Consider the following 23,230-nt stretch of genomic DNA (forward strand, 5'->3'; position numbering starts at 1 on the left):
AGAGATCTGTTTAAATTAATAAATATACTTTGCTTGGAAAAATATGTGTTGGTACTCAAGCTTTAAAGTATTTAAGTGTCGGTCTTAAACTTAGATTAATGGTGAGCACAGAGGAACCTCTCCCTTGAGCAGATGAATGTCAAACTCTGCACAGACATCATTCTGCACAGTAAAGGTCAAACATTGAAGGGAAATCCCAAAGAGCTAAACACGTTTGCAAAGCAACAATAACCAATATGGTCACAAAGGCCAGAAAGAAATCTCATAAAAAGGTAGTATTAAGATCTGTGAGCTTCGGATTTTGGACTAACTTGTCTGCCTAAACAGGAGAGACAGCACGATGCCTGGGATATTGAAAGATGACCGATAAATAAATGAATCTAATATTTCACAGTGGAGAAGAAACTCCCATCCCTTAGGCAATTTGTTTTGACATTTCATTCTTAGCACTTTTTGACTGCTGAGAATTTTTTTTTTTAATGTAATTTTGTAAACATCTCCTCTGTGCTTTGTGGCATCGGGCAAACAACATTCATTAGTAGGTGTGATTTCTATTCGCACGGGCCCAGACATGAAGAAGATCAAATCTGAAGTGCCTGTCATCCGTCACTATCCTCTCCATGCTTTCCCTCTCTTTTACCACATCTCTTGACAGCTCCCTTTTGTCCACCGTCCATCCTTCCATTTTGGGAAAGGCTAGCCAGTGTACCTCTATGAATTAATTACAGCTTAGACCTAACAATACAGTAACACATAACAAGATGGGAAGAGAGAAAGATGGTGAGAGACAGCTGGGGGGGGGAGGAAGATAGCAAATCATCACTGGGGGTAAAAGTAGCTAAGGGACAAGGAGGATAAAGTGGCGGGTTAAGGGAGAGAGAAAGAGAGAGAGGGGAGAGAAAGGAGAGAGGATGCCCACTTGGTTTCAGTTGTAATGTATTATGCATAAGAATGGGCAGTCCGACAAGAACAAGCATATGAGGAATATTGTCATATGCTCCAGCACACGTGTGCATGAAATGTGAACAAAATAACTCTTTATTTATGCGCTATAAAAGCACTCAACAGGACTTTAATATACTGAAATATATCATTTTTAAGATGACTTTTTCCTTAATACTAAAATCTGGGTTGAAAACTTATGTTAAAAGTATAAATGATCAAAGCATCGCAAACGTCATTAACGTCATTAGCATCCTGTTTACAAGATGTTCTCTCAATATCTGTTACCAGAAGCCAAACCTAAACTAGGGATATGTGCAGCACAACACTCTAATGATGGCCTGTGAGTTATTTCAACATGGAGTTTAATGTGGAATTCCTACTGTGAAGCTTAGGTGTTACTACTAGGTTTAATCCAAACTGGGTCACAGGGGTGCTGTGCCCTGTTACTTTCGGCCAAAAAAACACAATTCTATGAAAAAAAGTTATAATGACTCCAAGAATATGAAAACCGTGTCAAATAGACGTCAGACGGCTTTGATTTTACGGAACTCCGTCGTCGTGTTATTTTTTTCGTCAGCGGCGCCATCTTGTAAACAGGTGTCATGTTCTCCCGGGAATTGATATATCGTATATACAAGATCAGCGCCCTCATACTACAGTATATACAGTATGTGTGTGTACTATAAACAGATGAGTAGAAGGGATGAGCACATCTGATCCTTAACTATCAGTTTATTTGTACTTTCCTGTCAGGAATCGTAGCGCAATATCCTGATCCTGGGACAGTTCTGGAGTGCATTTCTAAAAGCGAAGGTTTTAGCCTAACTTTGCATTGTTGGCATACCCCTCTTATATAGTTTATCAAGTTTGCAGGGAAAATATGCTCACAAGAAGTAATTTGTGGTAAAGATTTGACTTTCTATGTGACATATTTAATAATACACTTTCCCCATCTCGTCGGGGAATGCATCTCCAGCATAGTAAAAAATATTTGACTTTGCTCATGTCACTGATCACAGAACTGAACTTCCTGGATTTCAGCGTCATTGAGAAGGACAATCCCCTGATCTCAAACCCTTCCTTTGTTGATGTGGAAGAAGGGAAGGAGAACAGAGAGGTGGAGCTTATTGAAATGCAATGTGATGATACTCTCTGAAGTCACCACCTGCAGCTCTCCCACCTCTACTGGGATTTGGAGCAGCCCAGATTTCCCCCGGTTGATGTGTCTTGCCAAAAGGTTTTTCAGTTGATTTGGCATTATATGTGAGCAAACAGGCACCTGTGTGATGTATTCCACACATAAATAAACACAAAACTGGCTCACCTATTGGAATTGTGACTAAAAGACCCGGCCTGCTATGCGTTAACAAACACTGAGATTAAGAACAAAGGTGGAGGTAAAAGAACAGAGAGAAAAAACTAAAGAGAATAGTGTCTTTATTGATGTATTTTGAATCGAAACATAAAACAACAGAAAAGGGACTTTTGCATATCGCATACTCTCAGTATCAATGTCTCTTCTACCGCTTTGTTTAGCTGTTTATATCAGAGAATATTCATGTCCTTCTGCAGCAGAACCAGTATGGCCGTAGACATCCACAATTTTCTTCTGAAGCCTGAGTTACAAATGTTTTTACTATAGTGGCAATCACAGTGGAGTTTATTGTTTGATTTACAAGATAATGGTTTTGTTGTTGTAGTAAATTCCATTTGATAATCATGTCGACTTTGATTTCTGCTGATTTTGTTTCACAGATCAGAAGTCATGTTTGGCACAAAGTCAACAAATTATGCTGATGTCTTCCTCTGAATGAGGGTTGAAGTTTGTGTTCCCTTCCCCATGATATCACCCTCTGAATACAGACGAGTATGGGAATGAAATGTAGAAAGTAAAGAATCTCCTCAATATAAAAATACTACATCAACAACTAGAGGCTTGCATGGTGTGTACCTTTCTGCTATGGAGTGAAGTGCAGCTCTTTAAAAAACAGAGGTATGAATGGTGGTTTTATTGAAGCAGCTTTCCCGTTTGAAGTCTCTTACTTCCACTCCAACCGAGACTATCTGTCATATCTATCTAGTAGTTTGAGTCAACACAGCATAAACAGGATCAACAAACATGAGGCGGAACTATCATTCAAAGAAGGCCGGCACCAATCAGAACATTTTCACCTCCTCATTATTGATTTTTAAATTGCTGGTGACATCAAAGTAGATTCTCAGACTGCCTTGTTAAGGACTGGCGAGCTCTGCCCCGACGCAATCTCACCATGGAGAAAACAAGCAACGGAACGACACACACACAACCTCTCTCATCCTTACCGAAGGCCAAAAGACGAGGATGAAAGAGGCAGAGGAGAGTGAGGCTGATGAGTAAACAGACGGGTGCAAACATATGAGAAATATGGAAAAAAGACAAAAGAGATAAAAGCAGGTGTGCCCTGTCTTAAGCATCAATCCACTCCACGGGGAGGAAGGTTCTCAAAGAAGACTTTAAAAAGAAGAAATGGGTTCATCAAAGACTTGAACTCTCCAGAGAATATGGAGGTTAGAGCTATGAAATATACACATGCTCTCCACATTGACTTTGATGTTGAGAAGGAGGATGCAACTGGAGACAAGATTATAACACACATGTACACCTGTATGCTCCATGTGGAGAAGAACACACTACTACGACGTGTACAGAAGCACACATCTGGATACATGCAGCATGGCAACACGGTGTGTAAACATACACAGACGTTACACACACTATAACACAACGACAAACTGCACACGGACGTCTTTCACATAATGTCTGGTGTTTCTTCTAAGGCGTTCATGTACAGCGCTGTGCACATGGATGTAGATATACTGTTTGTTTGTGCATACATGCATAAATACACGCATGTACAAACAGCACATATATCCCTGCTAGACCCCCTGTTGGCAGTAAAAATTCTTCATTTTTTGCTTGAGTTGACTTGAACGGGAATATTTTTAAAGTAAAGAGGGAAAAAAAAGCTAATGAAACAGAAGACAGTGTGAAAGAGACTGAAAGACCAAGTGGCTCTGTTTGTGTGTCCAGACAAGTGAAAGTTCACCAGTTAAAAGTTATTAAAGATACAGAAAACGGGGAAAGTCATACTGCAGAGGAATACAAATGTGTTGAAGCTGCATACTAACGTAATTCATTCTTAGATAATGCTCACTAACGTACAGCATACTAATGTACTGCACACCTCAATCTGTATAACTTACTGTATGTTATTTTCACAAAGCTCATACTTTCTGCACATGTATACTGTTTTAACTTCACACACACATTTCACCATACACACTCACATTACATATGAGCTCCCACACCTTTTCTCTTAATCGCACCTAAACATCACCTTTAGTAATTATTTTTTATCCGATCAGATCGATAGGATAATAGTTATTTAGTACACATCCAGACATTCACACATCCGATACATAATCTACATATTTTGCTGTTGGAACAGAATCCATATATCTCATTTTGTAATTAGTATATAAAGTTAATGTGCAATTTTGAACCAAGTCAGAAATAGTCATAGGGTGGCTCCTAAGCCTGTAATTAGCATATCACAGGGCTGCTGCCTTAACACCCAATCAGACTGAGTAAATGCAGTCTGAATGCAAATCAATTCCATCCGCTTCAAACCAGCACCCCTGCAAGACTTCAAACAATTAGATACATTGTGTGTGTGTGTGTGTGTGTGTGTGTGTGTGTGTGTGTGTGTGTGTGTGTGTGTGTGTGTGTGTGTGTGTGTGTGTGTGTGTGTAAATCTGCATGCATCTATTTGCAATTTTTATTTACCACACACGTTGTGGCTCAGGGCAGCGTGTGTTCCTACTGGAAAAACAACGAGTTTCAAGGACAACCTTTGTTTGTTTTGGAGCAGTTTATGGGGCCTTTACCACCGTGTTGCATGGGTGTACTAAAATGTGATACGACAGGTCAAACAAACAAAGACACTCTCCAACTTTACACTACAATTTCAACCCTAAGTGTAAACCTACTTAAGTAGCACTTAAAAACACACTGATGATGGCAAAAAAAAATGAGGTTTGCAAATGTTTAGGTGTACAAATATAGAATATAAAGCTGTGGGTGTATATCCATCACCTTCTGGTTACCGTATTAATTATGGTGTACAGGAAAATCTGTTTAAATTTGCTTGAATGATGCATGATTTAAATATTAGCTAGCTTTTATGACCTTGAATGTAGGATTAATTGCCCACTGGGAACATCTGACAAACTACCCCAATGGAATATCAATAGGTCATATAATGAACTACGAAAATTATGTATCACCACATACTGTGGTGTTACCGCCATCCATACTAAATACTTCATAATTATTCTGGACATAACACAGCACCATTGTTGCTCACAGCAGAAGGTGATATCTATTTTTAGTGTCTGTATGTCTTCATTCTTAGACAGGAAGTATTTTCTGCAGCTTAAAATGACTAGCTAGATATGTTTAAAGGATTATATTCTCACAAATCCTGTACTTAAAGTAAATGCATCAAGCTTCTGACACGGTTCAATTAATGTGACTTGATTTATACTACACTGAGCAACTTTAAAACCTCTACTAGAAGCACTTAACATTTCTGCCCATCTGTATGTGGACTTGTTGAGGAAAAAATGAACTCAAGAGCACTCTGTGACAGTGTGGTATACATACTTGATTTAGAGTTTACATAATGTCCATTTCATGTTTTTAAAACCACCAGCTTTCTCTGTGAGGACTCTTTGATGTCTTTGTTGTACCACAGTAGTGAACCTCACTCATATGCAAACTGCGTATGATCCAGCTCTGTGTTTCTGTCTGCAGCTCAACATACCGTACCTCCATGTGGTTTTAAACCTAAAAATACAGTGTGATTGTTTGCCATGCTATCATTCCTAGCATCAGCACTTAATGCTGTACTGCCTGCGTTGAGGTTTGATCGTACAACTAAAATAATCTATTATTTTAAATAATTACAATCATGTTCATCAGCTAATATGTTGTGTTCTTATTTTCAGTTTGTTTTGATACGTTTCCAAAGGTTGGTTTAATACATTACTGTAATTAGAGATTGTGAAAGGAAGTATGTTATTTCTTGGCTTTTACTTGGTATTCCTCAGGGATCAAATACTAGGATTCATACTATTTGAATCTGCATGCTGCCTGAAGATATGCACACACTGTAGAGATTCTGTATATATACACACTTCATATTTTCCTGCCCACAGATTAACAAAAACATTCAACCCTAAGTGTAATGATTTTGCCCTTCAGACTTCCCCTGTACCATTAAGTGCAATCTTCAACACTTCACTTCCAAAATCAAGCAAACTTCAATAAAAAGTTTGGGTAATTTGGGTATTTCTAGTATTGTTACTCTAATCAAAAGGTCAAAATCTACTATCTAAAACATTTAAACACAGCTGCCAGGCAAACAAATATCTCACGAGGCTCGATACACTAGTTGCTACTGTGAGGTTTCTTGACAAATTTAAATATCTTACCGATACTTTGAACTCCTTACATGGCAGTGTTTCTAGGTACGTTGTCACTGTGATTTTAAAGCAATGGACTTGGTGACTAGGTTTTTGTGGTCAGCTGTGGATCACCCTCCCCTGAGGAATTGTAAGCAGGATTCTCATGATCTATTTTTATTCTTTCTTATTTTAAAACTTGATGATGTACAGCATACAGTAAAGTATGCAGCCATAATCCCAGGAAAAATAAAGAAGGAAAGAAAACTGGAAAAACATCCATCAGAAGTATGCAGCAGTCTTAAACACAATGTACAGTACATTCATTATAGAACATCAAAATGTATTGATTCCAAGGCTGGAAAACACACCTTTAGGCCTAACGAATTATAATACACCTATATGTTGGGTAACCTGTGACCCTTAGTTGCCAGGCAACCTGCACAATTCTTTGGATGTAACACCTGCCCTTAATCTATCAAGCCATCTCAAGCCTTTCCTTTCTCTGTCACACCTGTCCCCCTCTCTGTCTGGCAGGTGAGATTTCAAAGGTGGAGAGGTGGTAAGCCGGGACAGAGAGGTGAGAAAATGACAAAAGTAAGGGTGCATGGATGGATGGAGACAATGGCATACAAATGAGGTGATGAAGGCTGCACACACTCTCTGTGTCCGATATAGTGACAAATGAGAAAACCAATGCAGAGCACTCAACAACAGGAGCCATTTATAGACGTGGAGGACAGAAAGAAGCACAACAGTCAATATTTTAGCGTCCATGTGACCCAATCACAATGTTCCATTTGGCAATCAGCTTTTTGAAAACACTGGATGCATAGGCTGCAGACAGAAATTATACACAGTACAGTATATGTGTATGTGTGTGTGTGTGTCTACAAGTAACTAGCTGTTAATGTATGCGTGTCTCTACAAGACTGCATGTTCATATGCTGTAGAACGAGTCATTTCATTGAGCACTACAAGCATCACAAAACCCTGAATGTCCCAAATGCAACACTTACTGCCCGTCATGGCTTTATCTCCCTGTGAGTCAATCAATAAAGCTGATCAATAAGAAAAAAGCCTGCAGTCATGGCGAGAGCAACAGGGGCACCGGGCCACATTCTGCTACTCTACTGGAGAGATCAACAATGGCACAATAACAACTAATGTGACAACGTCGATATTACTTTGCCAAACAAACTGATAAATCTATAGTGGTAAAACAATGACACTAATAAGAGGGAGAGATTCATGTTTAAACAAGTAAAATCTACAGCAGCAACAACAGGAACTCTGGATTTACCCCAGCAATGCGTGATGAATAGCAATAATATCAGTAAGTAAAACCTTAAGAAAACATTATTACATGAAAAAGTGAAGAAAAGCTTTAAAACATACTGCAAATGACAACCAAATAAGCTAAACAGAGTCATGGGAGTCGCTGACCATTTTGAGTCCGCTCATTTGTACAAAATCTACACGAAAAACCTATTTCTTTTACAAGAGTGAAAAACAGGATGTGAGAAAAGTAATCTCTCTTCTCGCTCCACTGTGAACTTGTGAGATTTCGAGCTATGTGAAAAGGTTTTTTGTGTCTCTCAGTTTGAGATTCATAAATAATTTACTCCAGTCATCTTGTGTCGTTTTAATCTCCTACTTCTTTTCGGCGGTTTCTTCAATAGTCTCTTTTACTCCACATAGTATGTCACTTCTGGATTTACTTACTACTGCTCAGTTTGTAAGTGCAGTGATACTATGTCATTTTCACGTATAAACCCTGTAGTAGCTATAATATATATATAAGCTCTAAGATCACATAGTCCTCTCTTTGCTTTTTATACTGTAGCAATGACCTTGTGTGAATGGTTGGATTACTGAACGAACCTACTGGGCACAGGCCCGGGGGCCCTGACACTGCGGGCCCCTTGTGGCCTTTGCTTGCAAAATGTCACTTAAAGAGACATGTACCAACCAGGAAGAGCAACAAAATGACCACGGAGAAATAAAACATGACTATAATGAGACAGAGAATAACAACAATAGATGCTTAACAACCTTGAAGTAGGCCCTTGCCCGTGTCTTTGTCACCTGCAGCTTGCATTCTGAAAAAAAGACACATAAGGGTTGCAGCCAAAAACAAATGAGTAAAGTAACAGCTAAACTAAAATGGATGTAGCTGTTCCCACTGAAATTGCAAGGTCCTTCAAATAGTAGTTTCAAAAGTAGTAAATGCATTCAAGCATTGTAGTGTCACCTCAGATCCACCACATACAAACACAAACTCCATCTCTTTGGCAGATTACGTCACATTTATTCAAGGTTATTAACTCCTCAGGCTATAAGTTAGGAGGACACACACACACACACCCACATATACATATACACAAAGCTGCCTATCAAGGAGGTCCTTTCACACACATGGAAGGAAACTTGATGGTGTTTTCTCATTAAACTAAAACTGTGAGTCCAAAACACAGCTGACTTCCCCCTGACACCAGTTGTAGCTGCTGATAAAAAAGACATTTCAAAAACAGTCACACACATTTGTGGTCGTCCCTTGGATTACCGACAGCAACACAAATGTGCCCATGCATACACTGTTGCGCACACACGCACGTACACTTGTACGCACATACACAAATACACAAACACCTGTCTGTGGCAACAGTCCATAGAGATAAGAGGGCTGACAGGAGCTGCAGGAGCCAAAGCCGGGAACCATGGGAGCTGTCAGGCTCATTTCCCCGGGACACCTCTAGGCTTACTCACAAACACAGAAACACACACACTTGGGATAATATTGTATTGACTTAAATTCACTCCATAGAGCTCTACTCATACCAAAACCATCATATGCTATACTTCATCCAAACCTTCCTCACTGTAACACAACACTAAACCAGCTGTAGCTTTAATCTTTAACTTTTGAAATGTTAAACCAACTGTAATTCTATCCTCCGTCCTTAAAATAACGCTTCCTCATAAGGTGTGAGAAACAGACATCACAAGTAACCAGCTGGCTAGGTTTTCTATTCTTGTTTTGAACTCACAAAAGCAGCAGCAGATATGGCATATAATATTAAGCAGTTTCTGGATATAACTGCAGAGATATAACATTTAATGACTTCTTTGAGGGTATACATAGGGTGTTTCAGAGCTGTCCAGTCTGGGGATGTACTGGCTGAAACAAATGTATACTCAGAAAACTAAATCCAGCTAAAGCTAATGATGAAGTGGATGTCCACTGTGTTAATGGTATGGAAAGTTGTTTTACATCTCATTACATAGAGTACACTCTATTTAACATTAATGTTAAACTGCTTGTTGGCATTGATAAATTAATGCATCCGTCACTTTCCCTCCAGCTACACATGCAGAGTAAAGTAAGGCCTTGTTATGGCATGTATAAAGTGCATTAGGTTGAATCAATTTGGTGCAGTAATGTAGAGTAGGTCACCACGCTATGTGCACATGTTTTTATTTGCATTTCCTTCTTGATTGAATATAAACCAGACTTTCCCAGCATCATGGTGCATGGACTTCCATAACCATTCCATTACCCGCTGCTCCTTCAGCTGCATTGCACAGTACATAACAAGTTTACACTACACACCTCTCCTTATTGTGCAGCGGATGCAACCTATGTAACCACAACAACTATACTGTTCTAATTAAGCCTCAAAGTGGCAAGTTGTTTTATTAAACTCAAGAGCAGTAGATGAGTAAGTGTAGCAGGGTTGTGAAGGTCCGTTATCTACTGTATAATTGTATTTTAGGTTATCTCTCCATGATAACCTCAAATGCGATGTGTGATTACATTCTGTTTAAGCTATGTTTATCAGAAATAAATCCTTCCTAATTCCTTCAGTTTGTTACGGCCAGCCAGAGACACAAGTCAGAGCCAGAGGAAATTTCTCTTTGCAATCAGGAACAAAACACTTGACCAGTTATTGGATTCACTTAACACCCCCAAACCCAGATTCCTAAAGTTAATTGATTAAAGCTGCTGTTTCATCAAAGCCCTATAAAGCTTAATCTCTATCACAAATCTGCCAGTGGTGATCTCCAGAATTTAAAGCTTGGTGTGAGGGAAGATTAAATGTTTGTTACAAACATTTAATCTTCCCTCACACTCTCAACCTTTGACTTCTAATTATAGATATAATTATTTTTTATATTTGCTCATCTTTCAAACTGATGATTCAGCTGGAAGTGTTTCAAGGCATCCGAGCTTTGCCAGTCATCTCTTCATATTCATGCAGAAAATTAATGGGGGCATGCAACCAAAAAGTCTCTTAGTTCAGTATTTAGAAATAATTATGTGCTTAATTTGCACTTTAACTGGAGGACAGGAGTTTTTGCCATGGATGTGCACAGCTTCAAAATTTTATTCATTTCGACATTATGCATTTGAATATTAAAGAGTCACTGATCTTGTCTGTAAAAAACTAATTGTACATTATGTTTCTCTACTGCTGGCTGGTAAACATACTGAATGTTTCAGTAGTTTGAGTGTCTATGTTGGACATTTAGCTCAATACTTAACAAACAATTATGGACTATTTTATAGATACACAAACAAACACAAATGCAAGCATATCACAATGGTTTCCCATGCATACTCTTTATCTGCCTCTTCCCTCTGTCTCTTCTCTGAATATTTTAGTATTGATGAGCCCATTACTGATGATAACACAGTGCAACGTCAGCATCCTCTCTCAATCTCTCTCTCTCACACACACACACACACACACACACACACAAGTACATGTCAGCAGCAGTTGTAACCTGATTCCTGATGAGTGAGTGAGTGAGTATGTGTGTGTGTGTGTGTGTGTGTGTGTGTGTGTGTGTGTGTGTGTGTGTGTGTGTGTGTGTGTGTGTGTGTGTGTGTGTGTGTGTGTGTGTGTGTGTGTGTGTGTGTGTGTGTGTGTGTGTGTGTGTGTGTGACTTCCTGGCATCAGTCCAGTAAATTGCACTATTTTTCAGGCTGCAGACCTTTCACATGCACACCATTACACATAACCCAAATACTTATTACTAGAGTGATTCCGTTGCCTGTTCAAATGTTGGCATGGTAAACAAAGTGCATTGAATATGAACATGTCATCCTCAAATCGCTGTTTCAAACAACAAAAACACACATAGCCACATACAGAACATCAACAATTACAAAGCGAGGAAGAACAGAGGTGCGAGCTCAGATTGATTTCATGGATGTGATTTCTGAGGCTTGGACAGTATTTCAGATGAATGAACCCACAACCCAAGGATCTGGGAAACCATCATTATGATGGAAACACAAAAGGATGAGGATGTTTCATGAGCTTGGAACATATCCGGAAGAGTACAGGCATGACATCGGCTATTGTGTATTTCATGACAGCATCACACTTTGTGAGCTTAACCGATCACAAATGCTAAGTCTCCAAACACTCAGTCAAAAGACACTCCAGCTTGATGGAAGCAGGTGAAACCAGCTCCTGAAACTAAATGTATGTCAAAGATCTCTGACGTCCACCTGGCGGACTCATTTTCCCTGCACAACTTACGTTATTTTCTCCGATAATGGCCAACAAATGCCCAATGTAAGAAGCTTTGATTTTTTACTGACACGATAGTGAAGTGAATGAATGCCATCCTCCAGCTATTTCCCTTATTGGGTTTAAACCAATAATGAAGGAGGACTACATTAGATGAGATTGTTTTTACTTTGAGGCAAAAAGGGGTTGAAACTTGATCTGAAGTAAATGTCTCCAATATGTTGTGCAATCAGCGTATAATGGCATCACAACGTTATTATCTGCAAATTATGCTATTCAGCCACTGGAGAGGGGGAGGGAAGTTAATCATTAATAAAAAACACAGAGTATAGACATCAGGAGGACTCCTGGGGAAGCTCTCACCATACAGTAGGTGGATGCTGTTTGATCAGACCCGCGTTTTGATCATAATCACTCGACTCAGCAGCAGCAAATGAGTCACTTAATTTGAGAGCAAGCGTTGTGTGTTTATTTGGCAAACTTTACAGAAGAAACTTGTTTAAAAATTAGGATGGCTGTAAAGTAGTTAATAGGTTTACATTTAGCTGAACTCAAGTGTTGCCCTGACATTCAAAATGTTTTTTTTCCTGTAGAGAGGTGTCGATTTGAGAAGTCATGACTAACACACACAGACTGGACAACAACACCACAACAGCTGCGAGAATTATCACCAATTTAAACTTCTCTGAGCTGTTAAAACAACACATTTGGTAGTAAACACTATAAGCTATATGGAGATGGGATGCATTGCTGGGATGCTTCATTGCATTAGTAACATTGTGTCAGGCTCCTTTGATCCACAGCACACATTTGCTTCTATGTGGAAACTCCTTATCTCCCAAATGTCAACTTTTCATGAACAGAAAAAAACAGCCTAAGGGTCAAGAAATAATATTCATGCTATAAAAAGGCTGGTTTTAAGAAGTGTGAAGATTAATCTTTGGTGTGTCCACCTTCACACAAAGGGTACGTTTATCTAAAAACTTGAAAATTCCCCCATTTCTCTGTCTCGTACAAAATGATGTTCCTATACAACTTGGTAATGTAACAGATCATTACTTGGCTTGAAATGTGTTTTTTTATGTATAAATGTGAAGAAATGTTGCGTGGCCAGGTTCGGAAAAAAAAAGGTTTAGCTGGTGTTTATAATTATTCATGGGTTATAGATTAGTCTCTGGTTTGGTAATCAGTTAGAAAACTAGTCTGTTGGTAATAAGCAAACATTTTTGGTTCAGTTTTCACAAGGTAAGTCTTAACCACCACCTGGCAACCCAAAAGCTTTTCTTATTACCTATAACTGATATGTAAAGCAATTGAGTTAATTATTTATAAAAACGTATTTATGAAGCTTTAAGTCACAGCATATAACAGACTATTTATTTCTCAAATAAGCCCTTAAATAAACATTTGAACATGGGCAGGGATATTAGAGGGAGAGTAGCCTATCAGAGCAGCTACTGTTATGATGATACCTTGGAACACACGATAAGGTCACTGAGCTCTCTGTAGAGCAGACTAGACCGATATTATAGTGTGATGGAGGTGAGCTACACACACCGGTTTACACTGTCAGCCGGCTGAACAGTCACCTGGGGTCTTCAGTGCCGCTGTCAGGGGGATAACGACACCCAGCAGGTCACACACACAAACACACTTACTCCATCAGGCTGTGTTATTATCTGGCGTAATGCTAAGTGCGATGTGTCTGGTCCAGTGTGTGCTGAGGTGGCAAGAAGATAAAAGTAAAAGACATAGTTATTAAACACACTTACATCTCGGAGGACGGCGGCTGGCTACGGCAGAGGAGCGCGTGTCCGCACGCCTGTCCCATGGCGCATCCTGCCTCACGCCTCCCCGGTTAACCCAAACAGCTGCAGTCGGGAGGAAGGGAAGATGTGGGGGGCAGCAAGTGTGCTGGGTGAAGTAGGATAGACGGTGGTCGGATGGATAAATCGGTTGGAGGGTTTGCTCTCCTCTGCATGCGTCTGCTTCTCTCCGGTCTGCCGTCTCCTCTCGAGCTCTGACAGCGCGCCGGGATTGGTTGGGACCCGGTAACTGATACTCGCGCTATGGTGAGCGAGGATATAACGGAGGAAGAGAAAGAGAGAGGGAGAGAGAGGGAGCGAGGGAGAGAGGCGGAGAGTGCGCTCAGACGGTACTTTAACGCTTAACACCACATGGACACATTAACAGTCAAAGACGCATCTGTCAAACGGTTCTGAGCACGTCACTCCTCTGCATGCACTCACCAACAATCTTTCTCAGGTCATGTCTGCAATCCCATGACCACCACTTCATCCGTGAAAATGAAAGTCGTGTTGAAAAAAAATCAACTTTCACGGTGTATCTTTACACCCCAGCTGCGCTTTTTCACACAACTCCCACCATGCACACTTCTTCTTTTTCTTCATAAACTGTATAGCCTACTGTAGATCTGAGACAATCACTTGAAGTCGCTTTCTTCCCAAACAGAGGAGATCTTATCGGCTAGATCTGGCAGCGTTCCATTATAAAACCACATGTTGCACTAAACTGCAGTATGTGATCAGGACACAAGTCTCAAGGTCCAACTAAGATCTTCTGCCTTATATGGCCTTCCCACTACAGACAAGGAAGCAGCAGGGATTAACAAGAGCTATGCCTAATGAAACAGGAGCCCTTTACATGTTTGTTGACATTCAAGGCCTTTAAATATCCCCAAGTGGCTTCGGATGTCTGGTGTTTTACATTCTCAAGACCCAGTTGGGATTTTAGGACAACATTTTCACACAAAAAAAGCAGAAAATCAGTATTTTAAGTTTTAAAAAAAGATTGTGACAAATTAAACCCACAGCCATGTTCCAAATACACAGGTGTTCTCAATCATGTTGACTGATTAGACCTCCACTCAAAGCTCTGTGAGCATGTGCAGACTGTGATTGATTGACAGCTCCATCAACCACCTAACACTGATTTTTTGTTTCTGTTCAGCATCATCATCTCTATCAATATTGTTGCGAAGTGAGTTTGGTGACCTCAGGAAATGTCTACCACGCAACCCCAAGTCGTGCACAGGGCTAATCAGCCATAACTGCTAACACCTGTGTGAACGTGCAGGGTCTCCAATCCATGTAGTACTGTAGAATATTACATACTTTTTATGCTTTGAGCTAGGAAGGTGTGCTACACTATAATGTAAAGCTGGGGAATTTTAAATTACACCATATTTTCTTCTATCTTTTGTCTCAATATATCCATGGCTGTGTTTTGATGCTGCTACTGTTTTGCTTTTTGGCAAGTCGAGGGACCAAGTCTGGAAATGTGCAATCATTGATTCATGTCATTGCAAGAAAAAATGTGTGTCCATTCCAGTGTCTCAGTGAGATATATTGAGGAGCCAATATACACAACACTAGAACGGACACTCCTTAATTACGTTGAGACATTTTTATTAATCAATCATTCTTATTAGTTGTTATCAGTTACACCTTTGCTGACACATCAAAATGTCTGCCATGTACAGTAGACACATGTTGCATTACAGAGCAGCCAACAGTGTAGATAAGTCCTGGAAATATGTCACTTGTCTATTACAACCACAATTTCTCTCAGAGGCTATTATAGAAAGTTCAGACTTCTCCTGGGTTCACAACAAGCATCTAAAACAGATTAAATGGAGCAATGGCAATGGACCTTACTCGTGGTTGGTGACTTTGTATTGCTTTGGTTAAAGTTTGAGATTAAGATATTCAATACTACAGAGAAATCAGTTTCCAAAAAAGAAATGCAAGAGGGTTTCTTTACCATCCCATTAATCATCATGTGGCCTATTGTAGGGGTCCCGACCCCCTTATGAGAAATCACTTGGTTAAAATATGCAAACTACGGTTACCTTATTTAGACTAGGTTGTGATTTAATCAAAATTGTGGAAGCATCTTTTGGCATACATGTGGTATGCCTCTTGTATTTGATTACATTATCGGTCCTTCATTTGATGAATTGGGTAATTTGTGTGACATGTATGAACTCTAAAGAATGAAGACCTTATTATCCTCTATGGTGGTTACTATCTCCACCAGAAAGTGTTTATTTATCATTTGTTACATGTGGATGAGCTCCATGTTGCTGTCTAAACAGATACAATCTGATGTAAACCAGACTTGTCACTGCAAAAGAGAAAGACCAGAAGGGGACCAAAAATCAGATCTGTGGTTACTGTCTACATTTAAACCAGCGTCTCTGTCCATCCCCATAGTTTTATATGTATCTAGATTTATGTGTGTTAAAACATCATATCCAAACTAATGTCAAACAAGCATTTTAAAGAGGGCATTTATGAAGACCAAAGATCATATTCTTCTTCCTCTTCCCTCTGTTGTCAAGTAAGTAACCACCAGCCGGAGACATGTCACCTCATTTTATGACACACTGCATAAAATACTGAGCCTCAGAGGGACAATGCATGTGTGTGAGAAGCCGTGCACTTTTAGAGGCATCTTGGGTCATCTAGCAACAGCTGACAATTACAAGGGATGAAAAGACAGAGAGAGACAAAGAAACATGGAGGGGGAGAATACAGACAGGGAGTGAGGATTAAGGTAAGGAGTCATGAGAGGTAATGAACAGCAGCATAAGGAAGTCTTTGAACCTTATTATTGTCATGTGATGTTTAAGAGTGTGTGTATGTGTGCACTTGTCACATCTGGCATGTTGGCATACAGATCTATGGTGTGCTCAGCAGTGCCTCAACATGTATTGGAGTGTGTGTCTGTCCAGCAGGACTCATGTGCCAGAGGCCCCCAGATTCAGATCAGTCAATGTGGCCGCAAACAGATCCTCCGCTGGGATTCGGGTCTGCAAATGTCTGCAATGGACACTCCTCACCAGCAGGAGAAGGTATTTTTAACACAAAAAAAAATGCACTTTTATAGCACTAATTCATGAATCCAGTTTTATCATAAGGAGCAGAAATATATTCTTCTCTGTACTCTCTGTGGGGAAAAAATATGTATTTTACACAAATGTATAATCCCAGATATTCCATATTAGACAGACAGTTTTAAAAGAGACACAGTTTGTCTGCATGTGTAAAAAAGACTATAAAAGAGAGCAAGAGTCTATAACCTCGCTAGCAGTTGTTAGACTGGACTTGTACAAAGAGGTGCTTTGAGCTAATTGCAAACACAATGAAAATAATTATGGTTAGCATTTATAATGTTCATTATGTTTAGTATCTTAGTTTAGCATGTTAGATTTCTTTTTATTATGATAAAAATTGAAACGTAAAGCTGAAGCTGAATGTCATTTGGTCATACTGTACCTGGTATTTTGAAGTATTTATACCTGATGGTTTCCCTTAAGGAAAGGTCAGTTGACCATTAAAGTTAATAGGACATCCACCATCTGTGGAAAAAAGTGGGAAAATATTCCAATAGATGTCCGAACAGTGGCTCACTCAGTAGAGGCTTGGACTGGGAATCGTAGGGTCGCCGGTTCAAGTCCCCAAACAGACCTTGAATATGGAGAGTGGTCTGGTACTTGGAGAGGTCGTAGTTCACCTCCCGGGCCCTGCCGTGGTTCCCTTGAGCAAGGCACAAGACAACCCCAACCAATGATGTTGCATTTCTTTGTATATTTCTCAGTTTAACACCTTGCTTAAAATGTTTAAGTATGCAGTTTAGTTGTGTTTCTTCTCTGCTCTATAAACATGCCCAGTAAGCATGTCTGCAATGATTATTAATATGTCTATAATAATTTCAGTCAAAAACCTTTCAGATCAAAATATACAAGATCCTTGACACACTGCCCTGGGGACAGAGAGAAATCAAACTCAGAGAGGGATAGTAAGTGTAGCAGTCCTTGTGACAGCAGTGTCTGACCCGTGCTCTGCAATAAAGAGCAATGAAGCTTATTTTTACGAGAGGAGATGTTCCTGTTGATCAAGTCTCTACTCAAACATACTGAGCGGAACTGCTCAGTAAATAAGAAGCTACTGATGAGCAAAAGCAGTCAGCCAAAGCTTTGCTCATACAGTAAATATGTGATAATAACTGAAGCGAATAATGTGAACCCGGACAGGTCTCCCCCTAAACATTTTAATTGTTGCAGAGGAATCAAATAAGATACATTTCAGCCCCCTGAGGCAGAATATGACTAATGCAAAGCAGTAAAATATAATGTTTTTTTTATCTGACAATAAAAGGCAGGCGGAGTGTGAGATGTGCTTCAGTTTATGGTTCAGTGGGATCAATATTACAACCAGACACTTTGTTCATCTTTAGTGTCCCACAGCAAGGTCTAATCATGGTCTGTGAATCAGATAAGGGACGAGCAAGGAAAGACAACTCTCCTGACATCACTGTAAAAGTTTAGTGACCGTGAAACTAATATCCTCTTGTTGTGACTCAAGAAAGCTGTGCAGCGAAAATAAACCGGGTCACGCTTCAGTTGATTGAGTTCCCCAGAGTGTTGCTCGCGTATCTGCTCCTTGAGTTGATTACATCAGAACCTGATTAGACCTTCAGTCCTCAACCTGGAGTGTTTACTGACATTTATGGGCGGCTAGGTCTACCAATCGTTACAACTTCCTGGAATTTGAAAGTGCCGACTGAACAGAAGCTTAATTATTTATGATCCTTTCTGTGGCCATGGCCTGATTGGTAAATAGCTCTGTGGAGCCATATTATCAGTCAAATGCCATTTTTCAACAGGTTGTGATACATAGAGACTATTGTGCAACATCGCTGCGAGCTATGGGGCCTCTAGCAGACATATGCAGCGACAATATGGTTTTCAATATGGATATTTAAGGACCAAGAGAATAGGGCTAATTAAAGAGCCTTGAGTGCTGTTGGTGAAATGCAACCCCTTTTTCTGCGGACGTGCCTGTCCTCACATGGAAATATTTATTTGCTCTGTCAGTTGGAGTGGGTAAAAATCACCAAGTGTGGGCCGACTTGTCAAAGCCCATGTTTTGATTTTTCTGTGTTTATTGCTTGAATAACTCTGCCTTGCTTTACTCTCTCCACCTCCTTTTCTATACAAATACAAATAGGTGTTCCCTCTCAATTTATTTGACAGTTTGCAGTTGACTTTCACACAAAAACAATCATACCAAGCAAGTTGTTTTACCATGTCCAAACAGCACAACAGTGCACAATTTTCTTTCACTTCCAGTCTTATTCCTTATGCTCACACGGTGTCAGAACAAACAGCAGTGTTTTAGTAGCGGAAACAACCTGTAAATGCAACGCCAAAATATTACCAGCTTATTATTTGATGTGGCAAAAATTAACGCATGCAGCAGCAGTGCAACGTTAACATATATTATAATATAATCAATTTCTTTTTTAGCTCTGTTCTTGGTTTCCACCAACTGCTAATGGAAATAAACGGCTCTTTAGTGGCTGAATGCTCCACAAGTTTGTCAAGCAAGTCACCAATTTTCTGTCTGCATGGGTTTATCAGAATATGCAGAAAATTCCTACATGATAAATGGTCATTGGATTTCATTCATGTAGCACTTTTCCATTCGTTGCAGCCAGCAAAAGCACTTTTACATATACAAGACAGCATTCATACGGAGCCATGCATTTGAATTATCTTGTCCAAAATACTTAAAAACATTAATGGTAATGGATTTAACTACCAACCTTTCAACTGGTGGACGACTATCTAGCTCCTGAGCAACATGTATCAGTCATATAATCCACCTGACTTAACAGTGAGGAATTGTACGGAATGATTGACTGCTAGAAAAATACATTTGCTCCTGTTGAGCGAACATGCTTTTCAGACATTTCTCATTCCTCTTATCTATCTGTCCTTATCCTAATCCCCTTCTTTCTCTCTCTGTGCTCCCATCCCTCTTCCTCCCTGTCCTCTCTCCCTCCACCCCTGCTGTGCTCGATTAAATACCTTCCTGTAGCCCAAAATCCCTCTTCTTCCTTCTTTACTTCCTTCCTCTGCTCTTCCATTCTGCTTTTCCCACCACTCACAGCCATCAAAACTGCATTAACTGTAAGCCCTATAGGCGCTGCCACCTTGATCTTTTGCGGTTTTATCGCAAAAAGTTGTAGCCCAGTGTTATCTCCAGCCCAGGGCTGAGCTTTCGCAAAACTAATTAAACCCATTCTCCAAGTGTTCATCGTCCACCAATGCCTTGCTAAAGTTCAGGGCCAGCTAGCTCAAGGCTAAAAACAGTTGGACGTGGAATTGAACATGACTTTATAAAATAGTCCCGATTGCTTGGTTACACTGGTTTTACATTACACTTTGGTTAAAGTTAATTTCATCATCCTCCATAATGAACAGAGATGTAACATCCTGTTTTTAAAAATGGGTTTTCTTTTGAAATACATGTTCATGATTGCAGTCAGTCATGACTGCCACATGTTCACTCTATGTAGTGCAAGTGCTTACAGTATTCCTGCATATTTCATCATGATCTTTAACTGAGCTGACATTACTCTGCCCACTCTGAAGAATATCAAGTTATAACATTAAATCAGCAGATACAGGAAATAAAGTAATGCTTGTCACAACATGATATTACTCCTTTTGGTGAACAGTTTTCTGTGCGCATATTTGAATAATTTCGCAACCGAGCCACTTTGGATGCGGATCCTATCAGGGCACCAGAAAGCGTTACAGACAAATCAAGACTAAACTAGGTCTAAGAACTAAATTACAGATGTGAAAAGCACTTGGACCACAAATTAAACCTATAAAGTAAAACCTAAATTCTTTATTACACAGTTTTTCCTATCCAAAAAAAGTTTATAGTCATTGTCATATTTTTTTGGATAGGGGATTAAAGTCTACAGTAATGTCACAGATTGTTTCTATAGTGAGACAGTAAAGCTTGTACCTGGTCCAGATCATTAGTCACTCTGGATTAAAGAGTCCTTAAAATGTAAACTGTTGGATGAGTGGTTTGTTTTGGCACGGCAGACCTTAGGCAACGTAATGAAACCATGAAATGTCCTACAGTACCTCATTTGAAATTCTGAAGCCATGTTGTGGAAAAATCCAATATTATTCAACAAAACCTTCAGTGTTTGACTTTTATGTCAGCACAAAGCCAGCTGACCTCAGTTAGTCATGTGCTGAGCGCGCCGCTGCCACTGCATCCCATAATTTTCACAACACAAGGCTTGATCTTTTATTCTTCTCTTTGCTAGTGTCACATGAACAGCTTGGAAATGTTTTGGTTTGAGCCCCAGGCCCTGCGCAGCATAATACAGTAGGCTGGGCTTTAACATATTACCAGTGCAGTCTTTTGAACTCGACAGGGGTGAGCCCAGCTATCTCCAGGAACACAGTGCAGCTTTAGAGTTTATTTGATTGTGCCTCTCTCATTGTCGTCAATGGACTGGGCAGGTTTAATGGACTAACAGCCCCTGAGAGTCATTCTAGAGCCTTGGATGGTTTACCAATGCCTGGAAGACAGACAAAAGAAATTGGGATCTGATAAATGACTCCATTCTCAGGGAAGAAGAGACCAGGCGTTTATCATCACTTTGTCAATGGTGTGTGTTTTGTGATGAACTGTCTGAATGCTGCATCAGCCTGGAGTTATGGTCACTCCAACCTGTCATAATATCTCTCCAACTGCATGCCCTCAGACTGTCATTCCCACCGAGTTTGTTGTGGTAAAATCTGAGAGGAAGGGACGGACTGTGTGTGTGTGTGTGTGTGTGTGTGTGTGTGTGTGTGTGTGTGTGTGTGTGTGTGTGTGTGTGTGTGTGTGTGTGTGTGTGTGTGTGTGTGTGTGTGTGTGTGTGTGTGTGTGTGTGTGTGTGTGTGTGTGTCAGGGGGAGCCAGATGGCTGCTGGCTGACTTAGCAGCATGAATTAAAATGAATCATGAGACAGTTGTGCTCATCTTTCCATTAATACACTTCAGAAAGTGTGCCTGATAATCACACACATACACATACACATACATGTACAAATGGCTGCATGTATTGTGCATTAGAACATTAAGGGAGGCTTTGCAGGTTTGATCCTCTTTACATCTACATGTTTTCACTGTTTTTTTGACAGTTTTCATTCAATTGCTATTAATGTTGCTGGTTGTCATGAAGCCATATTCATGTGATTAGATTTCATCTTAACAAGCACAAATGATATTCATCACTCATGGCATAACATCCCGACGAGTCCAAGCAACACACTTACACTTCATTTACTGTTTTTACCAACTTATGGGCATATAATCATGCAACCTGGGGGTCATCCTGGACACAACCCTCTCCTTCCAGGCTCACATCCGGTCATTAAATCTGCTTTCTATCATCTTAAAAACATCTCCCAACTCCGGCCTTCACTCTCCGATTCTGTGGCAGAAACGCTTATATGCCTTCATCACGTCCCGATTGGATTACTGCAATGGGGTCCCCAGGGGTTCCCAGCAAAACCCTGGAGAGGCTCCAGCATGTCCAGAACTCTGCCGCCAGAGTTCTCACCCACACCAAACCATGGCAGCACATAAACCTCACCCTCATCCACTTTCACTGACTCCCGATCAAGTCCCGGATCACTTTCAAAACCCTCCTCCTCACCTACAAGTCTCTCCATGGTCTAGCTCCACAGTACCTATGAGACCGCCTCCATCCCTAAACCCCTACAAGGAATCTGTGGTCCTCGGACACGGGCCTTCTCACCTCTTCACCATAGCCTTAGATCACTAACTCATCTTAGTCCCCCGTTCTTCTACCAAAACTGCCATTTTTGTTGTCTATTTTATTTTACTCTATTTTTCTATTTTTTTATTTGCCCTAGTTTTTTGTTTGTTTATTTGTTTTCTGTCTGTCCACACAAAATGGAAAGCGGCCTTGGGTACCTAGAAAGGCGCTATACACATTATTATTATTTTTTATTATTATTATATAATATATAATATTGTGTTGTTATGGTTAAATCAAGTATAGTGTCTCATGATCCTGAAGTGGAACAGGTTTACGACAAAGATTGTCTCAAGTAAAAGTTGGGTAAAATATTTATTGTTGTACAATTTTTATTGTAAACCCCTGTTATATTACTGTTTTGTCATGTGCTTTACTATTTGACATCTTCACATTTATACTAAATGCATTTTGTAATGAATTTCATGTATTTTATATATTTTAGTTGTGTTTTAGGCAAACCTTCAATTCTACCTTTAAATAATCCATCAAATATCTTGGTTGCAGTTCTTCACATTAAATTGTGTTTGTTGTTTTACTAATGGTGTAAAAAGAGACTGTGGTAAAATA

At 39.9% G+C, this 23,230-nt stretch overlaps 1 protein-coding gene across 1 annotated transcript in view; it reads right to left on the reverse strand.

Annotated features, from left to right (window-relative positions):
* Positions 1-14,454, reverse strand: part of LOC134880312 (cGMP-dependent 3',5'-cyclic phosphodiesterase) — a 139,970-nt gene extending 125,516 nt beyond the window's left edge. The window contains exons 1-2 of the mRNA XM_063907198.1: positions 14,243-14,454; positions 13,766-14,060 (exon numbers count right to left, since the gene is read on the reverse strand). Of these exons, the coding sequence (XP_063763268.1) occupies positions 13,766-13,824 (59 nt within the window). The 5' untranslated portion in view covers positions 13,825-14,060; positions 14,243-14,454. The remainder of the gene's footprint in view (positions 1-13,765; positions 14,061-14,242) is intronic.
* Positions 14,455-23,230: the final 8,776 nt, after the last annotated feature.

The sequence above is a fragment of the Eleginops maclovinus genome, chromosome 18 (assembly GCF_036324505.1).
Source record: "Eleginops maclovinus isolate JMC-PN-2008 ecotype Puerto Natales chromosome 18, JC_Emac_rtc_rv5, whole genome shotgun sequence".
Classification (NCBI taxonomy): Eukaryota; Metazoa; Chordata; class Actinopteri; order Perciformes; family Eleginopidae; genus Eleginops; species Eleginops maclovinus.